This window comes from Penaeus monodon, chromosome 14 (assembly GCF_015228065.2).
Source record: "Penaeus monodon isolate SGIC_2016 chromosome 14, NSTDA_Pmon_1, whole genome shotgun sequence".
In the NCBI taxonomy this organism is placed as follows: Eukaryota; Metazoa; Arthropoda; class Malacostraca; order Decapoda; family Penaeidae; genus Penaeus; species Penaeus monodon.
In genome coordinates, this window is record NC_051399.1 from 12,034,625 (window position 1) to 12,059,624 (window position 25,000).

General features: G+C 36.0%; 1 protein-coding gene across 5 annotated transcripts in view; it reads left to right on the forward strand.

Annotated features, from left to right (window-relative positions):
• Nucleotides 1-22,883, forward strand: part of LOC119580885 (kinase D-interacting substrate of 220 kDa B-like) — a 70,750-nt gene extending 47,867 nt beyond the window's left edge. For 4 of the 5 annotated variants that reach the window (XM_037929109.1, XM_037929108.1, XM_037929106.1 and 1 more), the window contains exons 17-30: nt 110-211; nt 1,322-1,369; nt 2,874-3,041; nt 3,155-3,237; nt 3,612-3,773; nt 3,886-4,054; nt 4,167-4,292; nt 4,470-4,635; nt 4,920-5,093; nt 5,329-5,539; nt 7,314-7,414; nt 17,073-17,205; nt 19,783-19,893; nt 21,504-21,690. In XM_037929109.1, the coding sequence (XP_037785037.1) occupies nt 110-211; nt 1,322-1,369; nt 2,874-3,041; nt 3,155-3,237; nt 3,612-3,773; nt 3,886-4,054; nt 4,167-4,292; nt 4,470-4,635; nt 4,920-4,924 (1,029 nt within the window). In that variant the 3' untranslated portion in view covers nt 4,925-5,093; nt 5,329-5,539; nt 7,314-7,414; ... (1 more) ...; nt 19,783-19,893; nt 21,504-21,690. Of the gene's footprint in view, nt 1-109; nt 212-1,321; nt 1,370-2,873; nt 3,042-3,154; nt 3,238-3,611; nt 3,774-3,885; nt 4,055-4,166; nt 4,293-4,469; nt 4,636-4,919; nt 5,094-5,328; nt 5,540-7,313; nt 7,415-17,072; nt 17,206-19,782; nt 19,894-21,503; nt 21,691-21,912; nt 22,031-22,224 lie in introns of those variants that run through there. The other variant, XM_037929107.1, reaches the window with a different exon arrangement.
• The last annotated feature ends 2,117 nt before the right edge of the window (nt 22,884-25,000 follow it).

The window sequence follows — 25,000 nt, forward strand, 5'->3', positions numbered from 1 at the left end:
GGATAAGCATTCATTAGAGGTCAAAATTATTTGCCAAGAAATATGTTAGACATACACAGAACTGTGAAGATATATATTCTGACCTTTTTTTCTGATGTTCAATATACAGGCAGCTGAGAAGACCAGGGGAAGATCACAGAGCATGTGGTTAGAGGTAGAGACAGACTCCGTAAGCATTGCCACAACCTCCGCTATGGGTGGCATTAGCCATGTGAGTAGATTTCATAATTTAGCTTAAGAAGTGAAAATTAGCGTGTTTCAGCTTTTATGAATTGTTTGATTGTTTAGTGACAATATTGTTTTATGGTATATAGTGTGAGAATGTTGAAAAAAAAAAAATTTGTTGATTGATTTGCAGTAAAAGATTATTTCATAAGTTAATTTCAGTAGTATTTTGGCATAAATTGATGACATTATTAAAGCACCAACTGATCAAAAGAGAACTGTAATCATCGTTGTTCCTGACAGACAGACTGTTGAATGAATGTAGTAAGGGATCGGGAATAAAAAGCTTTGAAATCATGTGGTCCTGGTTATAGGTTTTTAATCTTTATTATATGAAAAGGCCACTGACATTTGCAATTATACAAACAGGTAGACGCACACGCACACGCACATGCACACGCACACGCACACGCACGCACACGCACACGCACACGCACACGCACACAGCACACGCACACGCACACCACCACCACACACCACACCACACACACACACACACACACACACACACACACACACACACACACACACACACACACACACACACACACACACACACACACACACATATACATACATACACAGAGGTGTACATGTGCATACATATAGAGTATTGTTTTCAAAAGGTACAGTATTTTAATTTACTATTGTTTTTTTAATATAAGAAAAATTTGCAGACATTGCACTGTTGGAGTAGTACAGGTAGACTATGTGCATAACCTACCTGTGACCTTGTCTGACTTCCCTCCCTGACCCGACTGCTTTGTGCTTCTTAGACAAATAGTATTGTTTGGGATACTCACTTACTTTCTGGTGTGTTACCTGCTTTAGTGTGGTATTATCCCTTTTATATATATTTATTAGACTTGCATACCCACTATTCATTTCATCCACCTTTTCATTATTCAGAAACAGTATTCCCTTCAACCTTTTTCACCCCATTCATTCAGTCATATATTCCTTTTTCATTTCATTCTGTCCATTCCTCTCAACTTTTTTCACTCCATTCATTCAGTTATCCTTTCCTTTTTCATTTCATTCCTCCCTGCCTTCAACTCTTATCCTGTCACTTGTTAAGAGTCCTTGATCCCCCCAGATACCGTTAAAACGTGCAATATCCAGCGAAAGCGGATTCAATTTCTCCGTAAGTACCCCCCTTGTCCCACTGTGTGTCCTCCCGTGTCTGTCATTCTTGTGTCCGTGCCCCTGGTCCTTGTCCTCCTGAAACCTCCTTGTGGCTTTATTTATGCAGCTGGTGGTTATGCAGTGTATTTGGCCTCAACTATTATTATTATTATTATTATTATTATTATTATTATTATTATTATAAATATATCTATTTATATATTTTTTATTTCTTGTTTTTCCATACAGTACTCACATTTTCAAACACATTTGCTTTAGTAATGTGTCTTGACAGCAACTTTGTATTTTACCACGTTATCTCTTAAAGTGAAGTGTCCTCTTATGTCCTTATCTCTTCCCTATTTTACCACATTATTCTTGCTTATTTTACATTTAATATCCAGGCTGGGTTTTTGTATGTGATTTTTTTTTTTTTTTTTTTTTTTTTTTTCCCATTCTCTTCCCCTGTCACTTCCCTAACCTTTGTTGACTTTCCTACAACTTTTCTCCTCAGTGTATGTTTAAATGTGTTAAGTTTCTTCACACTTCATTAACCATTCTTGTATTGTCTTTTGTTTTATCAGTCTTTCCTCTGTTGGACTGATAATGTATTTTTTATTTTTGTAAATTCACACTATCTTTGATAATCTTATCAAAGATAAATTTTCTTTCATTTATTGTTCCCATCTTTGATTTATAACTCGAGAAATATGTATATAGTGCTTTTGAACATACAGTTATAGAAGGTAAGCATGCAAAAAAGATTTGTAACAAAGGGATATTTCTATCTACTTACATTACACAATTGAATTATAAGAGGAATATTAACTGAGGTAAAAGTTTAGAAGTTCTAGCCACTTGCATATGCTTTCTAATAGAATACAGTTCAGTTTTATTATAGTACTGAACAGTATCAGAGATTTTTGTGTCACTGATTGTGTTATTGATACTCCAGTGTCTATACTTCAATACTGATTTTAATAATATAAATGATAGACTGGCACTAAAATAGTCTGAACATCACTCATCAGATACATTTTTGTGAAGAGATATTTGTTTTAAATGAACAGCTAAGGAAATACCTTACATAGTATAATTACTGCTGTTATACATTACTGACGACTTTTTAATGTAACCATAAGGGATATAAGCCTCATTTATGGAAACTTGTAAATTAAAGCAATTTTGAATATTGATTTCAGTTTTATACATATTATAAGTATAACGTCAGAACACTGTCAAGTAATGCTTGTGATTTGTCTTGCCTTGCTTTATTCAAACCTATAACTTTAGTCACTACATATATTCTTCATATATTTTAAGAATCCGTTATTATCACCATTCATGCTTTCTACATTTGCATCATATACTTATACTGTATCAGCATATCAGCTGCTTTCAGTACAAAATATTTACCTAATCCATGCTTTTGCTTGTTTAGCAATATGCTACCCTTTTTGATTTATGGCCTAAAACATAGGTTTTTGCAAGTCCCATTATTATTGCTTCCTTACTTTTGACAGATTCCTGCTAATCGTCGCATGTCATCAGAGAGCGGTCTAAGTTCTTCCCAGAACCTTAGAAGAAACAATAGCAAGAGTAGCAGGAGAACTCTCAGGCCATCAGATTCTGTTGCTTCCAGTATAGGCTCTAATCTCAATAGGGTTGGAGGTGCTCAGGATCTAACAAAGGTATGATTATGTGATGTGTGGATAGTTTTTTTGTAGTATATGAATTTCTAATATGCATATGATATATTATCACATTGCTTTTTAATGTTTACATGTAACTTTTTCTCTCACAGGTGTTATTAACAGATGATTACTTTAGTGACATAAATCCAAGATCAATGCGAAGGTTGATGAATGTTGTTTACATCACTGGCAGGTAAGAAAACTACATTTTACTAGACAGCTTTAGAGATTCAACACTAAGACTGTATCTCATTCCACAGACTCTGGCAAAAAATTCAAGTAAAGAATTCATGCATGATTACCAAAATCAACCTTGGCTTATTTGTTTGTTTTGATGCCAAATACAAATCCAACTCAACAATCTTTTCCAAAACCAATTTTTTTTTTCCAATATCTGTAGGATGGACTCCAGGAACTTAAAATGTGAATTGTATATTATTGCTTTTTATCAGGTTGTAATATAAATCCCTTAAAGTTCAGGATTTTTTATCCAGTGTACTCAGCAAAGATGTTCATACAATTTACTTTTTTTTAATGTAATTGATAACAGATAAATTTATTCCGCAGGTTGTTAAAGGCATTCCACATAGATTTCAACTGGTATCACTTAGCTTCATGGATTAATATTACTGAACAGTGGCCATACCGTGCTTCATGGCTTATCCTGTTTTATGAGGCCAATGAGGACACCCTAGATGATAAGTGCTCTCTGAAGGATCTCTTTGAAAAGTGAGTTGTGATATTTTTTATAATGCCAAACAAAGGTATCTACTGTTTTACTTTGTGTGTGTATTACCCAAGACAAGGATTTATTAACAGACTCCATATGTTTATGTTACAGAATCAAGAACCAGGTTCCAAACTCCAAGGAAGTTGAGCCTCTCTTGGAGATGGACAAAGAGGAAAAGAAATTTGAAATCTTTCTCTCTATGCACAAAAGTTCCTTACATGTATCAGACCTCAAAGTCTTCCTTCCATTCACCATTAACCTGGATCCATTCATTAGAAAGGTATGACTTAATTTAGCACCTCATTTTTTATCCCCTACAAAAACCTTACAAACATTAATATTTATATTTTATTTGCCTTAATACTTTTATTAACCTTTGAACGGCTTTTCAGGTAATCAAGGAGGATCAGCCACAATTTGATGATATGGGACCACAGTTCACCGCCAATCCTACTAGTCCTTGGTCCTTCCAACAGTATGACCCACAGAGTAAAGTTACTACAACGCCAAGGAGACCAGTAAGAGCCTTATTTTTAAGTAGATATAAGATTTCTAAGGGAATCTTTATGTTGCTTTGATAAAAAGTACACTTTTACATATTTTCCTCGCTTATTTAGGATTTTGCATTCTTTCCAGTGTGGTCATATTTTGTTTTCCTTTTAACACCCTCTTCACAAATATATTAATTACTACAGGTAAGAGGCAATCAGAAGAACTCTACAGCCACCATGCCACCCATGAATCCACTCATGTGGGGTTATGGTCCACCATTCCTTCCTTCCATCCAGTCAGCCCCATCAGTTGACTTCAACCCTGTTCCCATGAATATGAATCACTGCTTCAAATACTGCCAGTTTACCAGTAAGTCCAAATATGTTCAAGTTGTTATGATTTCAATTATTTGCTTGAATATGTATTTTAAAGTAATGTTGCTCAGAAAGTCCTCAAATACAATATTTTGTGATATGTTATGCTAGTTGTTGTATAGTAGTTAGATTGTATATATAAAATAGTTTAAACGATTTTTGATACAGAATGGAAGAAAAGGATATTGTTGGGATTTATTCACATTTTCAGTAATATTTTTTCTTATTATTTTTGTTTTTATTTTTACTCTTTTTACTAACTGATGATTTTTTCCTCAGCCTGAAGCTGCAGATAAGAAGCTCTCCAGCTTGTCCATTGAAGGTTTGTTTGAGATATTCAGCAAGGTTGAAGGTGTTTCCACAGGCATGCTGCCAACCTACAAAGAAAGATTTATTGAGCATAATATCAATGGAAAAGTTCTGCTGCACTGTGATCTGGATGACCTGAAGAAGGTAAGTAAGAGATCCAGTAGAGTTGGCTTATTTGAACTGATAGAGTATGTAGTAGTTAATAAATCATTAAACAAAGAGATGATTTCCAATAAAAAAATTAATTAAAAGATTTGTTCAGAAATATTGATATTTAAAGATGATATCCAGTTTCCATCCCCCTTTCTCCCCCAAAAAAATAATGATAAAATAGAAACTAAAAATAGTAATCTGATTGTTAAATTTGATCCTATTTTAGGTTTTGCATATGAATTTTGGAGACTGGGAGTTGTTCCGTGTTCTGGTGCTTGGCTTAAGGGAGCGTGAAGCAGATGAGGAGTTTATTGCTAAAAACGTCAGATTCGCTGATACGCACATTCAGCGGAATGATTCTCAGGACCTAGAGGACAACGCGGCTCCAAGTAGTCTGTTGAGCACTTCCAGTGGTGAAGGTTCTCTCATGCGAAGGGGTAATGTCACCCAGCTCTAGCCCTTTGTGCTGTTTGTGTTGGGTAGTGTAATCACCTTTAACATAAGCATCACCAATCTCATTTCACGAGTGTTGATTGTTTACCAGTGGTACTAACTGGCTCCACTTCTTTGCTGTTTTTTTGTTGGTATCTTGTACAGTGTTGCCAATTGCCTTGTTTTTTTTCTGTGTGTGTGAGCATCTCTGTTATGTTTACTTCACTGTCTGCACTCGCACCTTGCATTTCATTGCTATGACATTCCAGTACTTGAAAAAAAAAAAAAATTAGATCTCCCTTATTAAACTTTCTTGTAAATGTTTACCTCCTGCTGTTCTGATATTTATCACCTGAAAGACTGTTCCACTAAAAAAAATCTAACTGCAAATTTAAAGTAACTTTCACAGTAAGTTATGGAAACATTTTGTTAATTGTTATATCATTTGCCATGAATTTTTAGTTATCATGCTTCTCAAGCTTATGAAAAAGATTAACCTTACAGTTCACAAGTCAGCCTAAGATATATACATAAGAATAGTTCTATTTAAGTGCAAATGAGATGTGTGAAAGAGCACATGTGCCTCAGCTTGTGATACTTCCTTTAGATATTAGGGTATGGGAGTTGTATTGTTCATCCAGAGTGTAGAATTTTAAAATTCAAATGATAGCTTAAATAGATTAAAGTGAAGTCAACATATTTATATAATCAAATCACCTTGTGGACTATTTTGGTGATTCATCTGTATATTTATCCCTTTCTTCTCTGTGTCTGTAATATTCATATATAATGTATTTCCTCTCTCTGTCTGTATATATATATGTAGATAGATACCTTGGTAGACATGCTCATTACCTTTTTGTATGACTTCATTTCCGTCTTGTACAGTATGTTTTAAGATGTTTTGTCTGTTCAACCAAACGCCCAGGAGCTCAGTTATTTAAGAGCAAACGGAAAGTATTATGAAGTCCAAATGAATAATATATTGCATTTGCTTTGGGTATTATATCTATTACTGGAAGAAAAACTGTAGTGATATCTACAATATTTTCTAGTCCTGCTCTAATTGTACAGTAGTCTTCCTGTAGATAGGCTTATCTTCCTTTTACATGTATATGCATATTTTTCTACTTTATATATATATACACACACTCATGTGATTATTCATATTATGATCTTTTCTTACTCTATTCTAAAGAATTGAGTTGTAGTTTTCCCTGTTATCTGTAATTACAAAATAAAGGGACCTAAATGCTTCCTTCTTTTCCATTGCCCTGGAGACCTCTGCACTGAGCAACCTTTTTTCTGTTGGCAATAGATTATGCACGGGACTGGTAACCTCAGCTTAACTAGCTAACTGTCACTGATACTGATCATTAACATTCATAACTCACCATTAACTCTGTATTATAGTTACTTACAAAGTAATATTTAACATTATTATCATTTTTATGTAAGGTTGTGGATGTAAGTGTGCCAATATGATTAATTGTTAGAAAGTATTAGAGAGAATTGGTTCTCTCATAAGAATGAGAATAGTTTTATATTACTGTGGAAGGAACTACTGATTTTTAGACTTGTGACCTGTGACTTCTGACCTGTATTAACTAGTAGAATCTTTTTATTTTGTATGTTTGCAATGAATATCATGTTAAGTAATGTTCTCCTTCTGCTAATAACATACAGATAACCAATTCTGGGGAGTCCTTTGTGGGTTATCATTTACTTTGTGTTATGACTGATTTTGACGTTTTCTGACCTCACGTGACTTCCCTTTAGGGTCAAGTCGGGCGTCATCCACCATGAGCAGTAACAAGGACAGAGAAGACCTTCATGGATCAGTCCGAAAAGTTACTAAGCAAAATCTCCTAGCAAAGCAGGTACGTAACGTCGATGTAGTCACCCCTACACAAGGCTGCTACTGCTCCATTTCATCAACCAAGCGTTGTTTACACTGCTTATTTTCTTCCAAATTATCTGAGAAAGTAGATCAGCTGGGAGCTCCTCCACCTGGTGATAGAGAAAAGGATTTCAAGGACCAAGTAGATCAAAGTGATGCATTACTATATTAGAAAATGCTTTTATGAGATTCTGTAGTGGAACTCATCCCTCTTATAATTGGTGTTAATTACCCTAGTTTTAAAGTATTGTTTTGCAAGTAATGTCCCTGACCTCAGTATTATTTATTATGTTGATGCTATTCTGTTGATTAATGACAGGGAATGGAGCAGCTCCCTAGTTTTATAGGAAAGACTGTTTTATTGCTCAGTTATTTTGTTGTGTTTCTTGTAGTTATTTGCCTTCATATATTGAAATAATGATATTGTCTAGTAGACATTTTGCATTGTTTTCTTCTTTATTAATTTTTTTTTTTCAAAGAGCACCATTTTGTAGTTTCATTCTATTTAAGATCTTTGTTGAATTTGCAGCATATATGAAAAAAACATTGTGTAATGATGTGATTACTGAAGAAAATAAATAAAGGAAACTATTTGAAATTTATATTCAAAATATCTGAAAATCACACATGCTGCATATTCTGACAGGTCTTAATAAGCAATTAAAAGTTGCTTTTGGCTAGTAAGCATTGTAGATTGCAAAGTGACTGGCATTTCATCTTCATTAAGGGTTGACTGAATGCTTATTTTCACCCTTCTATCTGTTTATTGATATACCCATGCTAATTTTGCTTTAATGTGAAAGTTGTTGCTGAATCACTGTTTTCCACTACTGTCAATATTTAATTCTCCGCATTGTGAATATGGCCTACATTTATGCTGGTTTGTTTTTATACTTGTTATTTATTGTCATAATCTTATATTCACTAGCAGTATTTCAGTACCTGTTTTTCATCTTTTTGTTTTAATGCAGTTGCTGCCAGTGCACTTACTTGAATCAGAAGTGAAAATGTCACTCTGATTTATAATCTGATCTCTCCAAAAATGAAGTATATCCCTATCCAATTGCTCTTTCCCCAGTTATTTTCACTATTCACTCTTGTACCATAATGAAAATGGCCTTATGAATCCAGTCCAGCTTCAGTATGATAAGCAAATAGAAAAGTATAAGCAGTTAAAAGAGTCTCAGTGAGAAATGTAACTAAGAGAAAATTTTACGTGATATATATTCATGGACGCACAGAGGTGACCAGCCTTGTACGTTGGTATTCTGTAAAGAGTGAGACTTCTTAAGCTGCTAAGGATACCTGCAAGCTGGGCATTGCTGCATGTGTTTACTTGCATGATTTGTTAAGAGTTGAGGCTTGTATATATTTCTGACCAAAGGTAGATGCAGTACTCTAGTGGGAAATGCTTGATGTTTATTTGTTTATGATTAGTTGTGAAAGATGCTTGAATTAACTCATAAATTGGTAAGTCGCAAAGGGTTAAACTCATAAATATGTATTGACTACGTTCTGCTGATGAATCTGACCATTCCAAAGACTGGCAGAAAAAACACTATACACAAAAGAAATTTATTATGAGATGAGACAAGTGTATAGTTATTTTTTATGACATTATGGCAACATGTGTTTTGGCATTCATTATAGAGACTGCATGTGTGGCTTGAAATATTTATAAATTCCTAAAATTTGGTGGTGGTGTGGTCTAACAGAGCTCTGAAATTTTCCCTCTACTCAAGCAAATAAAAAAATACTTATGAGGTTTTCTACAACTACAGCACTAAAGTGCCAGTAATTTTTAAAAGAGTAGTATTCTGGAAGATTCTTTATTGGAGAATAGCACAGCATGCTCCTGAACACAAGCTTTCTTGGTGATGGGTAGAAAAAAAGATACATAAAACATACACAACTCAAGGGTTTGTTAAACTGGATTTGTAGGCATCGCTCAATGAGGCGTACCAGGCATCCGACACTGAAGAAGATCACCTCTTTACACCAGTCAAAGAGAAGCAGCTGTGGGTCTAACAACGGCAGCTGTGACAAGATGAACATCAACACCGGTAGTGGGTCTAATAACCGGAAGCTCAGCTTCAAATGTGTGTTCATGTTTGAAAGTGGTTGTGGTACAAGTATGAAAAGCTGCTGTATGAGTGGATTCGACTGCGACAAAACTTCCAAACAAGACGGTACATTACGAGAGACATCTGAACTGAATTACTAGTTTTGATCTCAATGTACAGTTCACAAGTTAATCATTATATATGTTGTGGTGTTCAATCCCTGTGATGGTGAGCGGACGAGAGGTCAGTCAGGAGACCAGTGAACTCCACCCCTTCCTTGGACTCCTTGCGAGATCCTGCAAGCCACTTGGGTTCTGCACAGACTACATACGAGGTTCATCTGGGCTCAGCGAGGGACCAGCGTTCATCGTGCTGTATTAATTTCTGCTGGATTCCTTTTCAAATCCAAATGTTAAGTTCACAAAGATGATGGCAACATCATATCAATAATGTGATAATGAAGTTTACAAACTCCTTTTTTATTTGTGATTGTATAATATGTATGGGATCATTGTTGAAGTCTAGATGCTTATGCATTTATGTGATTATAAGATTTAATTTTCTAAATCAGTTCACAAGAAGTATTTCCTGAGAAGTGTTGTTTCTGTGTTTGTATTTTGTATGTGAAGCATTGTTTATACCAACTTGTCTCTTGTTACCAATTGTTACCATAATTTTATTCACAATAGCTGTGATATTTGCTGTAATTATATCATTCCATACATTCTCATTGTGATTAATATATATTATTTGATTAGTAATTCATTTTATACTTCGATTTTTTATCCTATTGTTTAGTTTTAGTCATTGAAAGTAATGCCAGCAGTTAAAAATAAAACATTATTTTGAGTTTGTTTTCCTCCAGACTTTGTCCTAAAGGTTTTGCAATAATGATCATGTCCATTTGCATTTGGTAATACTCAATTGAGACTACTTATCACCCTCCTCTATGGACAGGATATTTACCTTTCACATGGAAAGACAAGCCATGTGGAATGAAGATTAAATGAACAAAAAATTAGAAAGTTTGTGAAGTTTGAAATCCTACTGTGTAATATGCAGTGAAATGGTCTTAGGGTACCAAGTGAAAATGTGTTCTTTCTTAATTTTACTCAGGAGTATCTTATTTTTTGTATTTTTTCTCATTAACTTCTTTATCATGATAACAAAGCTTGCTTTTGTCCAAAGACTAAAATGAGGATGATTTATAAAACACTTGTAAAGGCTTTTGCAACCACATTGTTTTCCATTAAAGCTGCATTGCATGCAATGACAAGGAGGAAACTGGTGTAAAATCTTTGTTTTTTTAACATTGTCCATAACTGAAATGCAGGCAGATAACAATAGGTATGATTACCATGCATACCTTAATTGCCAGCCAGTTAAATACATGAAATGTAAACTGGCAACTTTATTTCCTGTGTTATGGTCTTTGATAGTATAGCAAAGTTGGCTAGTAAAAGTCAATACTATGAAGTGAGACAATGTCGTTAATATTTGCAAAAATATGATTATTTAAAAGATAAGTGTCCCATATCTAAGGAAAGGAATGCGGAGAAATTACTTCAGCTTTTATGGTATACTGATAATGTGATCACTGATGATATACATGTATTTTATTGAAATTTTTTCCGTGAAGAACTGAAATAAAATAAAGACAATGGATTCATGATGATCCAGTAATGACTACGGAAGCAACTCATGAAATGGATTAGAACATGAAATGAAATTATTGATGAGCTTGAAATGAGGGAAGAAAATTAAAACAAGAGTTCTTGTTAGCCAAACCATCACAAATACTAAATATTAAGTTGTGCATGGAAAATAAACACTATCTTTAATGTATTTGACTGGAAATTAATATTACACACTACCCAACACATACCTCCTCCTCCTTCTTTCTTCTTCTTCTTTTACAAAAAATAAATAAATAAAAAATAAAGGACAATGATATTGTTTTACCTCCATTTACCCTACTATTGACCTTTTTTTTCTCCCCCTACTCTTTTTGTTCTTGTCCCCCTCCTCATTCTTTTTCTCTTTCCTTCATAACATTTCCCTTTCTTTCCCTTCCATTTCTGTTTGTTTTTTTCTCTCCCTCTTCCATTTTCTTCCTTCCCCTCATCTCCCACCTATTATTTCTCTCCTTTTTCTCCTGCATCTCATCTTCCTCTCTCACTGTCTCTCATCCCCTCCCTCTTCTCTCTCTCTCCTCTCCCCTCCTTTCTTCTCTCTCTCTCTCTCTCTCTCTTTTCCTCCTCTCTCTCTCTCTTTCCCTCTTTTTCTAACTCTCTCTCTCTCTCTCTCTCCCCTCCCCCTCTCTCTCTCCCTCTCTCTCTTCTCTCCTCTCTTTCTTTTCTCTCTCTCTCCCCTCTCTCTCTTCTCTCTCCTCTCTCTCGCTCCCCTCTCTCTCTCTCTCTCTCTCTTTCTAACTCTCTCTCTCTCTCTTTCTAACTCCCCCTCTCCCTCTTTTTCTCTCTCTCTCTCTCTTTTCTCTCTCTCCTTTTTCTCTCTCTCTCTCTTCTCTCCCCTTTTTCTAACTCTCTCTCTTTTCAACCTCTCTCTCGCCTTTCTCTCCTCTCTCTCCTGTTTCCCCCTTCTTCCTTTTCTTTCCTCCCCTTCTCTCTCATTCTCCCCTTCGTCTCCATCTTTCTCTCTCTCCCTCTCTCCCCTTTTTTTCTCTTTCCTCTTTTTTCCTCCCTCTCTTCTCCTCTCAAAATCTTTCCCCTCTCTCTCTCCTCTTTCCCCTCTCTCTCTCCTCTCTTTCCCCGCTCTTCTTTTTTTAATTCCCCTCTCTTTCTCCCTCTCCCCTTCTCTCTCTCTCTCTCTCTCTCCCCTTTTTCTCTCCCCCTAAAAAACCCCTCTCCCCCCTCCCTCTTTTTCTCTTTTTCTCCCTCTTTTTCTCTCTCTCTTTTTCCCCTCTCCCCCTTTCTCTCCCTTTTCTCCCTCCTCTCCCCCCTCTTTTACCTCTCTTTCCCCCCCTCTTTTCCTTTTAAACTTCTCTTTTCTCTTCTCTTTTTTAAACTCTCTCCTCTCTTTCTCTCTCTCTCTCTCTTTCTCTCTCTTCTTTCTCTCTCTTTTCCCCTCTCTCTCTCTCTCCCTTCCTCTCTCTCTCCCGCCCCTCTCTCTTTTTCTCCCCCATCTCTCTCTCCTCTCTCCCCTCTTTTCTCTCTCTTCTCTTTTTCTCTCCTCCTCTCTTCTCTCTCTCCCCTTCTCTCTCTCTCTCCTCTCTCTCCTCTCTCTCTCTTTTCTCTCCTCCTCTTTTCTCTCTCTCTCTCTCTCTCTCCCCCTCTCCTCTCTCCCCTCTCTCTCCCCCTTTTTTGCCCCTCTCTCCCCTTTCTCTCCTCTCCCCTCTTTTCTCTCTCTCCCCTCTCTCTCCCCCTTCTTCTTCTCCTCTCTCCCCCCTCCCCTTCTCATCTCTTTTCTCTTCCTTTTCCCTCTCTTTTCAATTTTTAACCCCCCTTTTCCCCCTTACCCCCCCCCCCCACTCTCTCTCTCTCCCCTCTCTCCCCTCTCCCCCTCTCTCTCTTCTCCTCTTTTTCCTCTCTCTCTCTCCTCTCTCCCTCTCTCCCCTCTCCCCTTTCTCTCTCTCTTTTCTCCTTTCTCTCTCCCCCTTTTTCTCTCTCTCTCTCTCTTTTCCCTCTCTCTCCCCAAACATTTCCTCTCCTCCCCCTAAACCCCTTTTTAAAAACTCTCTTCTCTCTCTCTCTCTCTTCCCCCCTTCTCCCCCTTTTCTCTCTCTCCTCTCTCTCTCTCTCTCTCTTTTCTCTTTTCTCTCTCTCCTCTCTCTTCTTTTCGTCTCTGCCCCCTCCTTCTCCCCCCTCTCTCTTTCTCTCTCCTCCTCTCTCTTTCCTCTCTCTCCCCCCTCCCCTTCTCTCTTCTTCTCTCCCCTCTCCCGGTTTCTCTCCCCTCTCTAACCCCCCTTCTCCCCTTTTCCCTCTCCCCCTTCTTTCCCCCTCTCTTTTCCCCCTTCTCTCTCTCCTCCCCTCCCCCTTTTCTCAATTCTCTCTCTGGGTCTCCTCTCTCTTTTTCCCCTCCTCTCTCTTCCTCTAACCCCTTCTCTCTCAAACTCTCTTTTCTCTCTCCCCTCCTTTTTCCTCTTTCTCTCTCTCTCATCTTCTTCTTCTCTCTCTCTCCCTCTCCTCCTCTCTTTCTCTCTCCCCTCTCTCTCTTTTCCTCTCTCTCTCTCTTCTCTCTCTCTCTCTCGCTTTCTCTCCTCCCCCCATCTCTCTTCTCTCTCCCTTTCACCTCCTTGCTCTCTCTTCTCTCTCTCTCTCTCTCTCTCTCTATCTCTCTCTCTCTCTCTCTCTCTCTCTCTCTCTCTCTCTCTCTCAATCTCTCTCCTCTCTCTCTCTCCCTCTCCCTCTCCTCTTCTCTCTCTCTCCTTCTCTCTCTCTCTCTCTCTCTCTCTCTCTCATCTCTTCTCTCCTCTCTCTCTCTCCTCTCTCTCTACTCCTCCTCTCTTCTCTCCTCTCTCTCTCTCTCTCTCTCCTCTACTCTCTCTCTCTCTCTCTCTCTCTCTCCCTCCCTCTCTCTCTCTCTCTCCTCCTTTCTCTCTCTTTCTCTCTCTCTCCTCTCCTCTCCTCTCCTCTCCTCTCCTCTCCTCTCCTCTCTCCCCTCCTCTCCCTCTCTCTCTCTCTCCCCCTCTCTCTCCCCTCTCTCTCCCCTCTCTCTCTCTCTTCTCTCCCCTCTCTCCTCCTCTCTTTCTCTCTCCCCTCTCTCTCTCTCTCTCTCTCTCTCATCCCCTCTCTTCCCTCTCCTTCTCTCCTCTCTCTCTCTCTCTCTCTCTCTCTCATACTCTCACTTGCAGTGACTTATTGACTCACTCTGATATCAGTTTTTTTCTTGTTTTTCCTCCCTCTCGTTTAGTTCTTTTCTCTTCTTCTTACTCCCTTTTTCTATTTCCACCTCCCCTCACCTTCCTTTTCCTCTGGAATAGTTCCGCAGGAACCTCATCTGATTTTTTTTTCTGGATACACCAATTAAGATACATAAATACATGTACATTTTGTTCTATTATTATGATTCATTGTCTTCATATCAATCTTTCTTCCTTTCTCCCCTTTCCCTTTTTTAAAAACCATGAAAGAAAAATTATATGAATTTCAAACCCGTAATTTTTAGATGGAAAATTAGTAAGAAAAAGGAAGGTTAAATGAATGTAGTGAAATCAAATGATAACAATAATCTGGAGAAGATCTAGATGACGTGATATGGGCTGCTGAAAATATATAACAATAAGTAACGAAGTGAGAAATTTTCAGAAGAATTGTGCAAGATTGAGAAAGTTGATAAGTTGTATTGCCACCTAGGGGAAGTATACATATATACTGGGTATAATCATAGTAATAAAACTAATAATCCAGTTATTCCGAAATCTGACGGAATGATCTAAAGTTCACAAAAACTAAAAATAACACTAACAAAGCATGAAGGAGTTTATTCAGTAGCTCTGATAATAAAATTTGTAAATACGGGGGGATGCCTTATGATTTTTACTCATTTACCATTTACATCCCATTTTTTTTATGATGTCTTTCACTCTTCATTTTATTATTTATTTATTTTCTTTTAATCGTATGTTGAGAACCCTCCTTTTCCCCACCCCCAAGTATCCTATTTTTTCGTTGCATCCTTTATCAGGCATCGCCACGAAAATCCCCCAAATCGTCCATCAGATCTCGCAGTGCTGGCTGTACATCAGAAGTATCTGAGGACCAACAGACACAAGATTTTGATGATGAGGAGACCATCATTAATCCCAATGTTCCCAAAATAATCATAGAGCAGGTAAAAGATTACAAATCATAGTCATAAGACAAGATTGCCCAAATCCCTTGGCAACAAAAGCTTGCATTTTTTTTCCCCCTGTGTCAATGAAAAGTATTGAGAAAAAAAATATATATATATTGAAATGGATTTCAACAGTATGGAGGAGAGTAAAGTGAGGAGTAATTGTGGTGCTGATATTTAAATAACATTGTTTATTGTATTTATAAAAAAAAAATCCATACCCATAAATTATTGATATGTTTTTTGTTCTTTCATTTCTTTATTCCATTTTTATAAGTTTTAGTGCAGCTTAGAATACACAATAGTTGTTACTATAAACAATGGTGACAAAAATTACACTACACTGTTCTGAATATTATTTTATTTTGTGAAAAATATGAAATTACAGTAGCCCTGGGAAAGCAAATAATAAGAAATGGAAAAATGGTCTCAAATACAAATTGGGGAAGGAAGTATTATTCCTGACATTCTAGAAGAAAAGACTGGTGTGTCATAATGATATTTCTAATATCAAACCACATTTTGCCAATCTATTTGATATGGAACTGGTATATTTAAATCATACAGTTAAAAAAAAAAAAAAAAAAAAATATATATATATATATATATATATATATATATATATATATATATATATATATATATATATATATATATATATATATATATATACACCATTTGAAATAAGAAAGAAATGGAAAAGAAAATAAGGTTTTGGAATGTTTGTGCAGTGATGAGGTAACATTTTGTTATTAAAGTTGGGCATATTTATTTATAGACTATTTTAATAGAAATTCCTAGAACATTTATGAAATGACAAAGTAGTAATATCAGCATACTGGCCTTTAACTCAGAACAAACTTCTGATATGTGAAATACATTGAGGTATGGAAAGTATCAGTATTTAGCTTGTGTATAGGAACTGAAATTAGCTTGTATTGTTGTAAAGGAATTCAAGGTTTTGTTGAAATATAGATTTAAAGATAGAAAAGGATGAATGAATATAGAAAGGTACTGATGAATTTATTAAAACCGTAAATTATCAGATTTACTATAGGACAGTTGCAGCTAAGATTGTTGAAACTTTCTGAAACCTATTAGGAAACAGGAAATTATTCATATAGAAATACAATTACAAAATGCATTAAATTCATGCAAATTCTTACTTCTAATTCACACCATCATATGTTTAATATGAATATGATTTTTTTATGAAACTCTTAAATAAAACTCTAATATAATATGATGGTTTGAACATGACGTTTGTAATTTCACATACGTGCTTTACTTTCTTGCTCCATTTAATGTTTGTGTTTTTACAAACCTAACATTGTTCTGTTTGTGTGTTTGTAATTCTCATTGACTACTTTCCTCAATCAGTAATAACATATTACTGACACAGAAGACCTAACATACACTAAACACTAAAAAATGGTACAAAATTATGGTAAATATGCTCACATGCTGGAGTGAGAGAGAATATAATATATGCAGTAATGTGTTTCTTTTAAGCATCCTATGTTTGACATTGTATAATTTTTTTTTTTTCATTGGGTCACAAATCTCTACCATATACAGTACATTTATTTTCAGACTGTCAAATCACATGGATAAGGTTATGACTTAGCTGTACTTTTTATGTTGATCGTACTTTATTGTATCATGATGTCCCTTTTCATTAAAATGAATGCATGAATTGATATATGAATACTTTAACTAAAGGCACCTAAAAATCTTACATGAAGAGGAACAATCTTTGACAAATGACCCTTTCTGCTGTAGGTGACCATGGAAGAGCAGATGATCTTTGGTGCATTGCAAACCCTAAATGAGGAAGCCTGTGAAGATGTGCTTGAAGAGCAAGAAAAGGCTGACCTCGCACCCACAGCCTCCCATCTCTCAACAATAACATCAGGTCAGTTGTCACTTGTCTGAAGTTGAGCAAGTTTAGACTGAGATTGTGCTTGGGCTGATGATTGATGCTGCAGCCAATCAGAGCTGTGTATGTGTGAAATCACTTTCCACACCTCATCACACTGCATGAACCAAAGCTCTACACATTAACTAATCCTGCAAATATATATATATATATATATATATATATATATATATATATATATATATATATATACATACATATATATATATGTGTGTGTGTGTGTGTGTGTGTGTGTGTGTGTGTGTGTGTGTGTGTGTGTGTGTGTGTGTGTGTGTGTGTGTGTGTGTGTGTGTGTGTGTTTGTGTGTGTACATGTATATGTGTATAATATATATATATATGTATATATATATATATATATATATAATATATATATATATATATATATATATATATTTATATATATATAAATATAAATATATGTTATACATATAGGTGCATGCACACACACACACACACACACACACACACACACACACACACACACACACACACACACACACACACACACACACACACACACACACACACAATGTGTGTGTGTATATGTATATATGTGTGTGTTTGTGTGTGTGTGTGTGGTTATTACCATTATCACTGTTGCACATTCCAGTTCTTTAGCAATGAAACTAATCCAAGTCTGATTGTGGAATATGTGCATGTAGACTGTAGTTTATACTGTAATAAGCATTTTATGAGAAATGCAAAAATATCTATGTTTTTGGAACTTATATGTAATCAAGAGCTACAAGTGTTGCGTATACATATCAGCCAGTACACATTTACATTAAGTGACTAGCACCTGTATTCAGGCACATATCAAGTATATGACATCTCATGGACAACACACACACACACACCAACACACACAACACACACACACACAACACACACAACACACGACACCACACACACACACACACAAACACACACATCAAACAACAACAAACACACACCTATAAACACACACACACCACACACACAACACACCACACACACACCACACACAACACACACACACACACACACCACACACACACACAACACCACACACACACACACACACACACACACACACACACACACACACACCACACACACACACACACACACACACACACACACACACACACACACACACACACACACACACACACACACACACACACACACACACACACACGGTTTTTAACACAACACCATTTATTGCAGGGGGGGGGGTCAAGTTATTAATTCTGAAAATGAGTTAATTCCCAAGTCACAAGTCAGTCAAGATATTTATATCATGGTAATTCCTTTTTTCATCATTGAGCAGAGATTGGCAATCCTTTTCACATATAGACCAGATTTCATAAATGTGATAGAGTAGCCACATTTATAGGTACAATTAGTGCATGGAAATGATGATAATAAAGCATACCAAAGTAGGAATGGTATTACTTCTAAGTACAAACAACAATTAGTTTGTTGCTTTAAAGTTTCCCAACTTGAAGCAGTGCACTTGGCTTAGGTAAGATGACTTCATGCCAGATGATTATGAGTTGTGAGCTGCAGCTGGCCTGTGGAAAAGTAAGTTGCTGACCCCTGTTATAGAGCAAAATATACATACATATAAGTGTTGTATAGGATCACTGTTTCCAATGGGGAATTTTGAATTACTGTATATATACTTTCATCTCCTATACAGTCATTTCATGCTTCTGTAGATAACATAGAGATCCTTGTCTTTTTGTATAAAGGAAGAAATATATATAAAGGAAAAAGTAGCCACTGTCAATTCATTACTTTTCCATGAAGGGGGTATGTGAAAGTTTCATATGTTTTCCCCATCATCTGTGTTTTTGTGCTTGTGTGTCTATTCATGTACATGTGTTTGTGTCTGTCTCCATCTTTGGTCATGACTGTCTATGTATCATACCAATCCCATTCCATGTTATTCATCATACAATATCGGGGCTAACAACCAACACGTTTTCATATTATTGATATCTGTTTTCCTCATGACAATGAAATGGATCAAGGAATTTGATGAGGATGTTAATACTATCATATACTATCTTATAATATTTCATTTCATCTCATCAACATCTTTTTATAGATAATATGAACAAACATCCTTTCTTGCATACATTGCTGATAGATATGTTGTATGTTTTGCTTTGTCATTATGCATCCTGTAAAGTAATAAGAGAAATGTTATGAACGTCTGACTAGAAAACATCCACCTAATGAAAAGAAATAGGTAGTCTTTCAAAAAGTCTTCATCAAATGAATTGCATACCATTTATCTCCAGACTATATTTTTTTAAATTGTTAATATTGTCCAGATACTAGAATTTGTCCTTCTATTCAATTATATACTTTAAAAGGCACCAACACTTAAATAATTACAATATATATTGCTCATGCAGACTAAGGAGAATAATCTCCCAAGAACATGAAAAAAAAAGTTGAGTATAGAAGCATTTGATGAAGAAGAAAGCAATTGGAAGCCTGGCCAAACTAACATGAAAATAAGTGTTAGATAGACTTATATGTTAAACTAACCCTTTAGACAGTGGCGATGAGATGGGTGATGGTGACAGTGTGAGGCTCATCGTGCAGACCAACCTGGTGGGCCCACTTCACTATCCACGATCACCTACATACTCACCCATTTGACAAAGTAAGTAGATAGCTGGGTCTGATATAGAGGACATTATGACCAAACCTATTATGATTTGAGATTTGCAAAGGTGTTACTCCTTTTCTTCTTCTATTAATACAATTCTACACGTTTCAGTCCTGTCATTAGATGATCATTGTCTCTCACATCACTTAGATTTATTTCCTCCACAGACAGAGAAAAGCAATGTACTTGACCTACATTCTAGTATTATTAATAAACACATAACTGCAATGAATTGATATGAAGATACATCCAAGCACTAGAAAAAAAAAAAAAACACAATTATGACAGTGTTACTTTCACAAACAATTATGTTATAACCTTTTATATCATCATCACCATCAGTCATAATCATCAGACACTGAATATTGTGTTGCTCATGTACCATTGTATTTTGTCATTGTTGATCACAATATTAATAATAAAAGGCTTTGGTAACAACAGCTAGCTTTATATGCTGTTGAAAATAAGCTTTGCTGATTTATGCAGCCAGTTGTATTGTATATAATTGTAAAAATGAATGTTCAGTTACCATGTATGAAATGCTGCTGTATTTGTTTTTGAAATTTCCAGTTTATGACAGTAAGTATAAAAGGTTTGTATTTTGTGTACATAATCACCACAGATTTTGCTTGGCATCCACTGCACACAGCTTTTGGAACAAACAATGCAGATTGTATGAATAATTAGCGATTATTTCTTGGCATCCACTGCACACAGCTTTTGTAACAAACAATGCAGATTGTATGAATAATTAGAGATTATTTCCTCTTTCCAGGCACTGTTCATTGAATTACAGAAGCTGTAGTTATGTAAATGTGTGTGTGCATGTGTGTGTGTGTGTGTGTGTGTGTGTGTGTGTGTGTGTGTATGTGTGTGTGTGTGTGTGTGTGCATGGGTGCATGCGTGTGTGTACATGTTTGTTTTTTGTGTGTGTGTGTGTGTGTGTGTTTGCAGTGATGTGTATTTTAGGGGTGGTGTGTGATGTGTGTGTTTTGTTGTGTGTGTTTGTGTGTTTGTTTGTGTGTGTGTTTTGTGGTTTGTTGTGTATGTGTTTTGTGTGGTGTTGTTTGTGTATGTGTGTGTGTGTGTGTGTGTGTGACTATGTCCAGATATGTGTATATATATAGAGGGGGATTGTGTTGTTTTTGTGTATGTTTTTGTGTGTGTGATGTTTTGTGATGTGTATGTGCTTGTGATTGTGATGTGTGTGGTCATATGTGTGTGTTTTGCGTGTGTATGCGTGTGTATGGTGTGTGTGTGTGTGTGTGTGTGTGTACATATGCCAGATATGTGTATATATATAGCAGGGGGGGGGGCACCAGAATGCCCTCACCGCATTCAAAGGTACCCCTACTGAATTTATCTTGGTAATGACCCTGATACAGATAAACAATTAGGAGGGAGTCTGAAGCAATTACCTTAAATATCATTATATCATTAGCATTACAGAGCAGTGTATAATTTTTCATGTATGTTCATATATCTATGATATACAGGTAAAAGTGGAAATATGTGATGAGTTGATGAGGACATTTATGATCTAATAATAAATTTTTGTATTATGAATTATGATTTAATATATAACCCTTTTTATCATCTCACAGGAGAGACTGGTGAAGGAGAGAGCTCTGTGGTTAATGGAGGGGAGGAGATGGATGTAATGTTCCTGCAGTCGTCACCACTTCTCTCCCATCGTGTTGTAACGGCACCAACCTCAGATGTTGAATCCACTGCACCTTCCCATGCCTCCAGCTTCTCCCCATATAAGCCAAACAATGTGTCACTTTCCAGGTAATCCACAAAAAATACTTCATTGTTATGATCATTATCATTGCTATTGTTGTTGGCTTCATAGCTTTTATTATATGTAAATTTGTCAACTTAGTGTATCTGATCTACATTGATTGGGTATAGAAGATTATTGCATTACAGAGAATAACATTTATTGTTTAAGTGTTTTAAGTCAAACAAAACTACAATATTGGATTATAAGTCCTGTCGTTCCTCTTCCAGAGCTTCTTCATTACGTTGTTCCTCAACCTCCACCTCACCTAAACACAGCACAAGTGACAAACCATTAGGGATGCCAACTCTTAGGAATGAAGGCAGAGAGTCTTCACCTATAGGAAGGGTTTGTATATGATTTTGCATGTTTTAGCTTTCAGGCAAGTTACAATAAGATGTTTTAAAAGATGATCAGAGTTAGCAGTAAAGATTATGGTGCTAAAACATTGTTTTAGACAAGAAATTGCAATGAATAATCATCATTTGGTTGTCTGTTTGCACATGTGTTTAATTTAAATTTTAATAATATCTTGTTAACAGATTTCAGTGTCAAATAATTCTTCTCCACTGCGTCGTAGTCGACCCCAGTCACTTAATCTGGGTCGTGGGCTTCATGACCCAGATGCCTCAAGTCCTGACACTCCACAGCAAGATAATCTCAAGGATGGAGAAATTCCTCAGGCATCCTTACCAGATTTACCAGGTGCAGTGGCGGGAATGAAACACGTCACCCTTGCAGAGCAATTCTCCTCCAACTCCATGGAGAAGCTACGCCGCCTTAAGTATAAACTCCACCGTGCCCTAGGCTCTCATGATGGCCCACTAAGCTTCCCTTCAGATGATGCTGAAACATCACCCTTAGTTTTGGCAACTCCTACACGACCATCACCAGTAGCCACACCAGACCCAGAAGTGACTAGCCAAAATGCTAATTCAATTGAGCCTTCAAGCAGACCACTAACACCCTTATTAAAACAAAATGCTCATGATTCTTCACCTGGACGCATAACTTGCAAATTGCCATCTGCTGATCGTGAAACCCCAGTTTAAGACAACTGCATGCTGGAATAATTATTTTCATATCATATAGACTTAATAAGAAGCTTTCCATTTAGAAATAAGGGACATATAAACAAACACAGATGCGCACACGCACTCACACTCACAGGCACACTCACACTCACACTCACACTCCACTCACACTCCTACACACACTCCCACACACACTCCCACACACACTGCCACACACACTGCCACACACTCCCACACACTCACACACACACTCACACACACACTCACACACACAACACACACACAAACCACACACACACACACACACACACACACACACACACACACACACACACACACACACACACACACACACACACACACACACACAAAAGGGCATACCTTTATTTGTATATACTGCAATTATTTGAAACAAAAAGTAGTAGGAGTTGTGAATATCTTTATTCATCTTAGATTTATACCAATTTTTAGGAATTTAAATACCTAGTTTCTATGAATGAACCTGATTAGTGATATCCACAGAGAAAAAGGTGCTATGCTGTCACCAGACAGGGAGCTTCTACAAGTCATCAATATGTGATAGAGAAATAAGACTGCTTATGGCTGTGACAGTTGTTGCAATTTTATTTTCTAGAGATTCATTCACATGATGCAATGCTTATTTTCATCTGATATTTAATGGTTAGGGAGTGCTCGAGTCCTTTCATTTACATTTTTATATTATAATTTTTCTTTTTCTTAGTGTTAATGAAACACTTAAAGACACATAACTTTTAAGGCCTAATTACTTTATTTGTGTCTCATTAGATAGCTGTGGTGCTGTTACCTATGTTTAATTATTTTAAAGAGCAATCTTGCTTCTTTATGAAGCTTGCAGTTTTAAAAATGACATTAGTATTCTTATTATTTTAGTAGTACACTATGTTTACAACATCCAACATTATATAAGTGGTGTTGGCTCTTTTATTAAGTATGTGCCAATTGTGATACTTATAATACATCCATATATGTGCTGGTGGCAACACCAGTTCCATGTAAGAGCAGTAAGTCAGATGACATATGTAAGTAGTTACTCTACTGAATGAAGCAATGTTCTCTTGGTTTGGTATTTTATTACTTTGACTGACATATTAATATGTGGATATCTAACTCTTGATAATATGAACTGTGACATTCTGTTCTTAAAATATGTGTCAAACTTTTCACAGACTTATTGTGTATATTTATTAGTAATAATAGACTTACTATCATAAGCTACTGAATGTACATGCTATACACAGTAATACTTGATAATTTACACCAGTGTGCCTGTGTTAAGATTTTTCTTATTCACTTTAATCTGAATGTTTCAGGGCAGATTATCAATGTTTTGATTGAGTGAAAAATTAGACCTTCAAATTGGAGGAAATTTTTAAAGAATGCAATAGTCTTAGATAATGCTTGATATGCATTCATTTTCTACATCCGTTCCTCCCATGTATCAATTGGACCGTTGTAGGTTCAAGTGAGCATTTAATGTTAATATCACCATTACCAAATACGTATGTTAAACTGTTCTTGTCCCTTTGTTAAATGTTTCACATCCATTGTTTATTCTACTAAGAAAGAATGTCATCTACTTCAGTGTTTACCTTTCATCACACTCAATTCCAGCAACAGCATATCCCTGCCATTGAATGGGTGGAGGACAAGGAGTTTCTTGTAGCAGACACTGCAAGAACTTTGCACATACAATTGGTGTGATTGCCTTTTTATTCCATGTTAATTGTCCTTTATTTCTAGGTAAGACTTGTATCTCTTTTAATGAAGACATTACATAATTAGATTAGTGTACCTGAAGATAAAAGAGCAAGATGCCAATGGGAACTTCTTGATAGCCAACTATGATTAACAGGAAAATATTTTTTGAATGATTGTAGATATTCTCATAGATTCTCTCATACCTCAACTACTTGCAATGTATTGGTGTGTTTCTTAGATAAACCATCACCTGTAGGAATAAACACATTGTAATTGGCAATATCAATCACTCATGTTCATGCATTTTATGAGAGCTGAATTATGTTTCAGAATGAGTATCATTTTGTGCGAATTAATCATGGAATATAATGTGTTTCCATTTGCATTTATCTTCATAGATCCTTTTTAAGATAAAGGGTCATTTCATATCATAACATTATCATCATAGTTACATATGTTGTAATGGTATTGTTTGATTTTAAACAATATTTAGTGCATCTATTTGTAAATCTATTTATGTTTACTTAACTAAGTAGTCTTTATG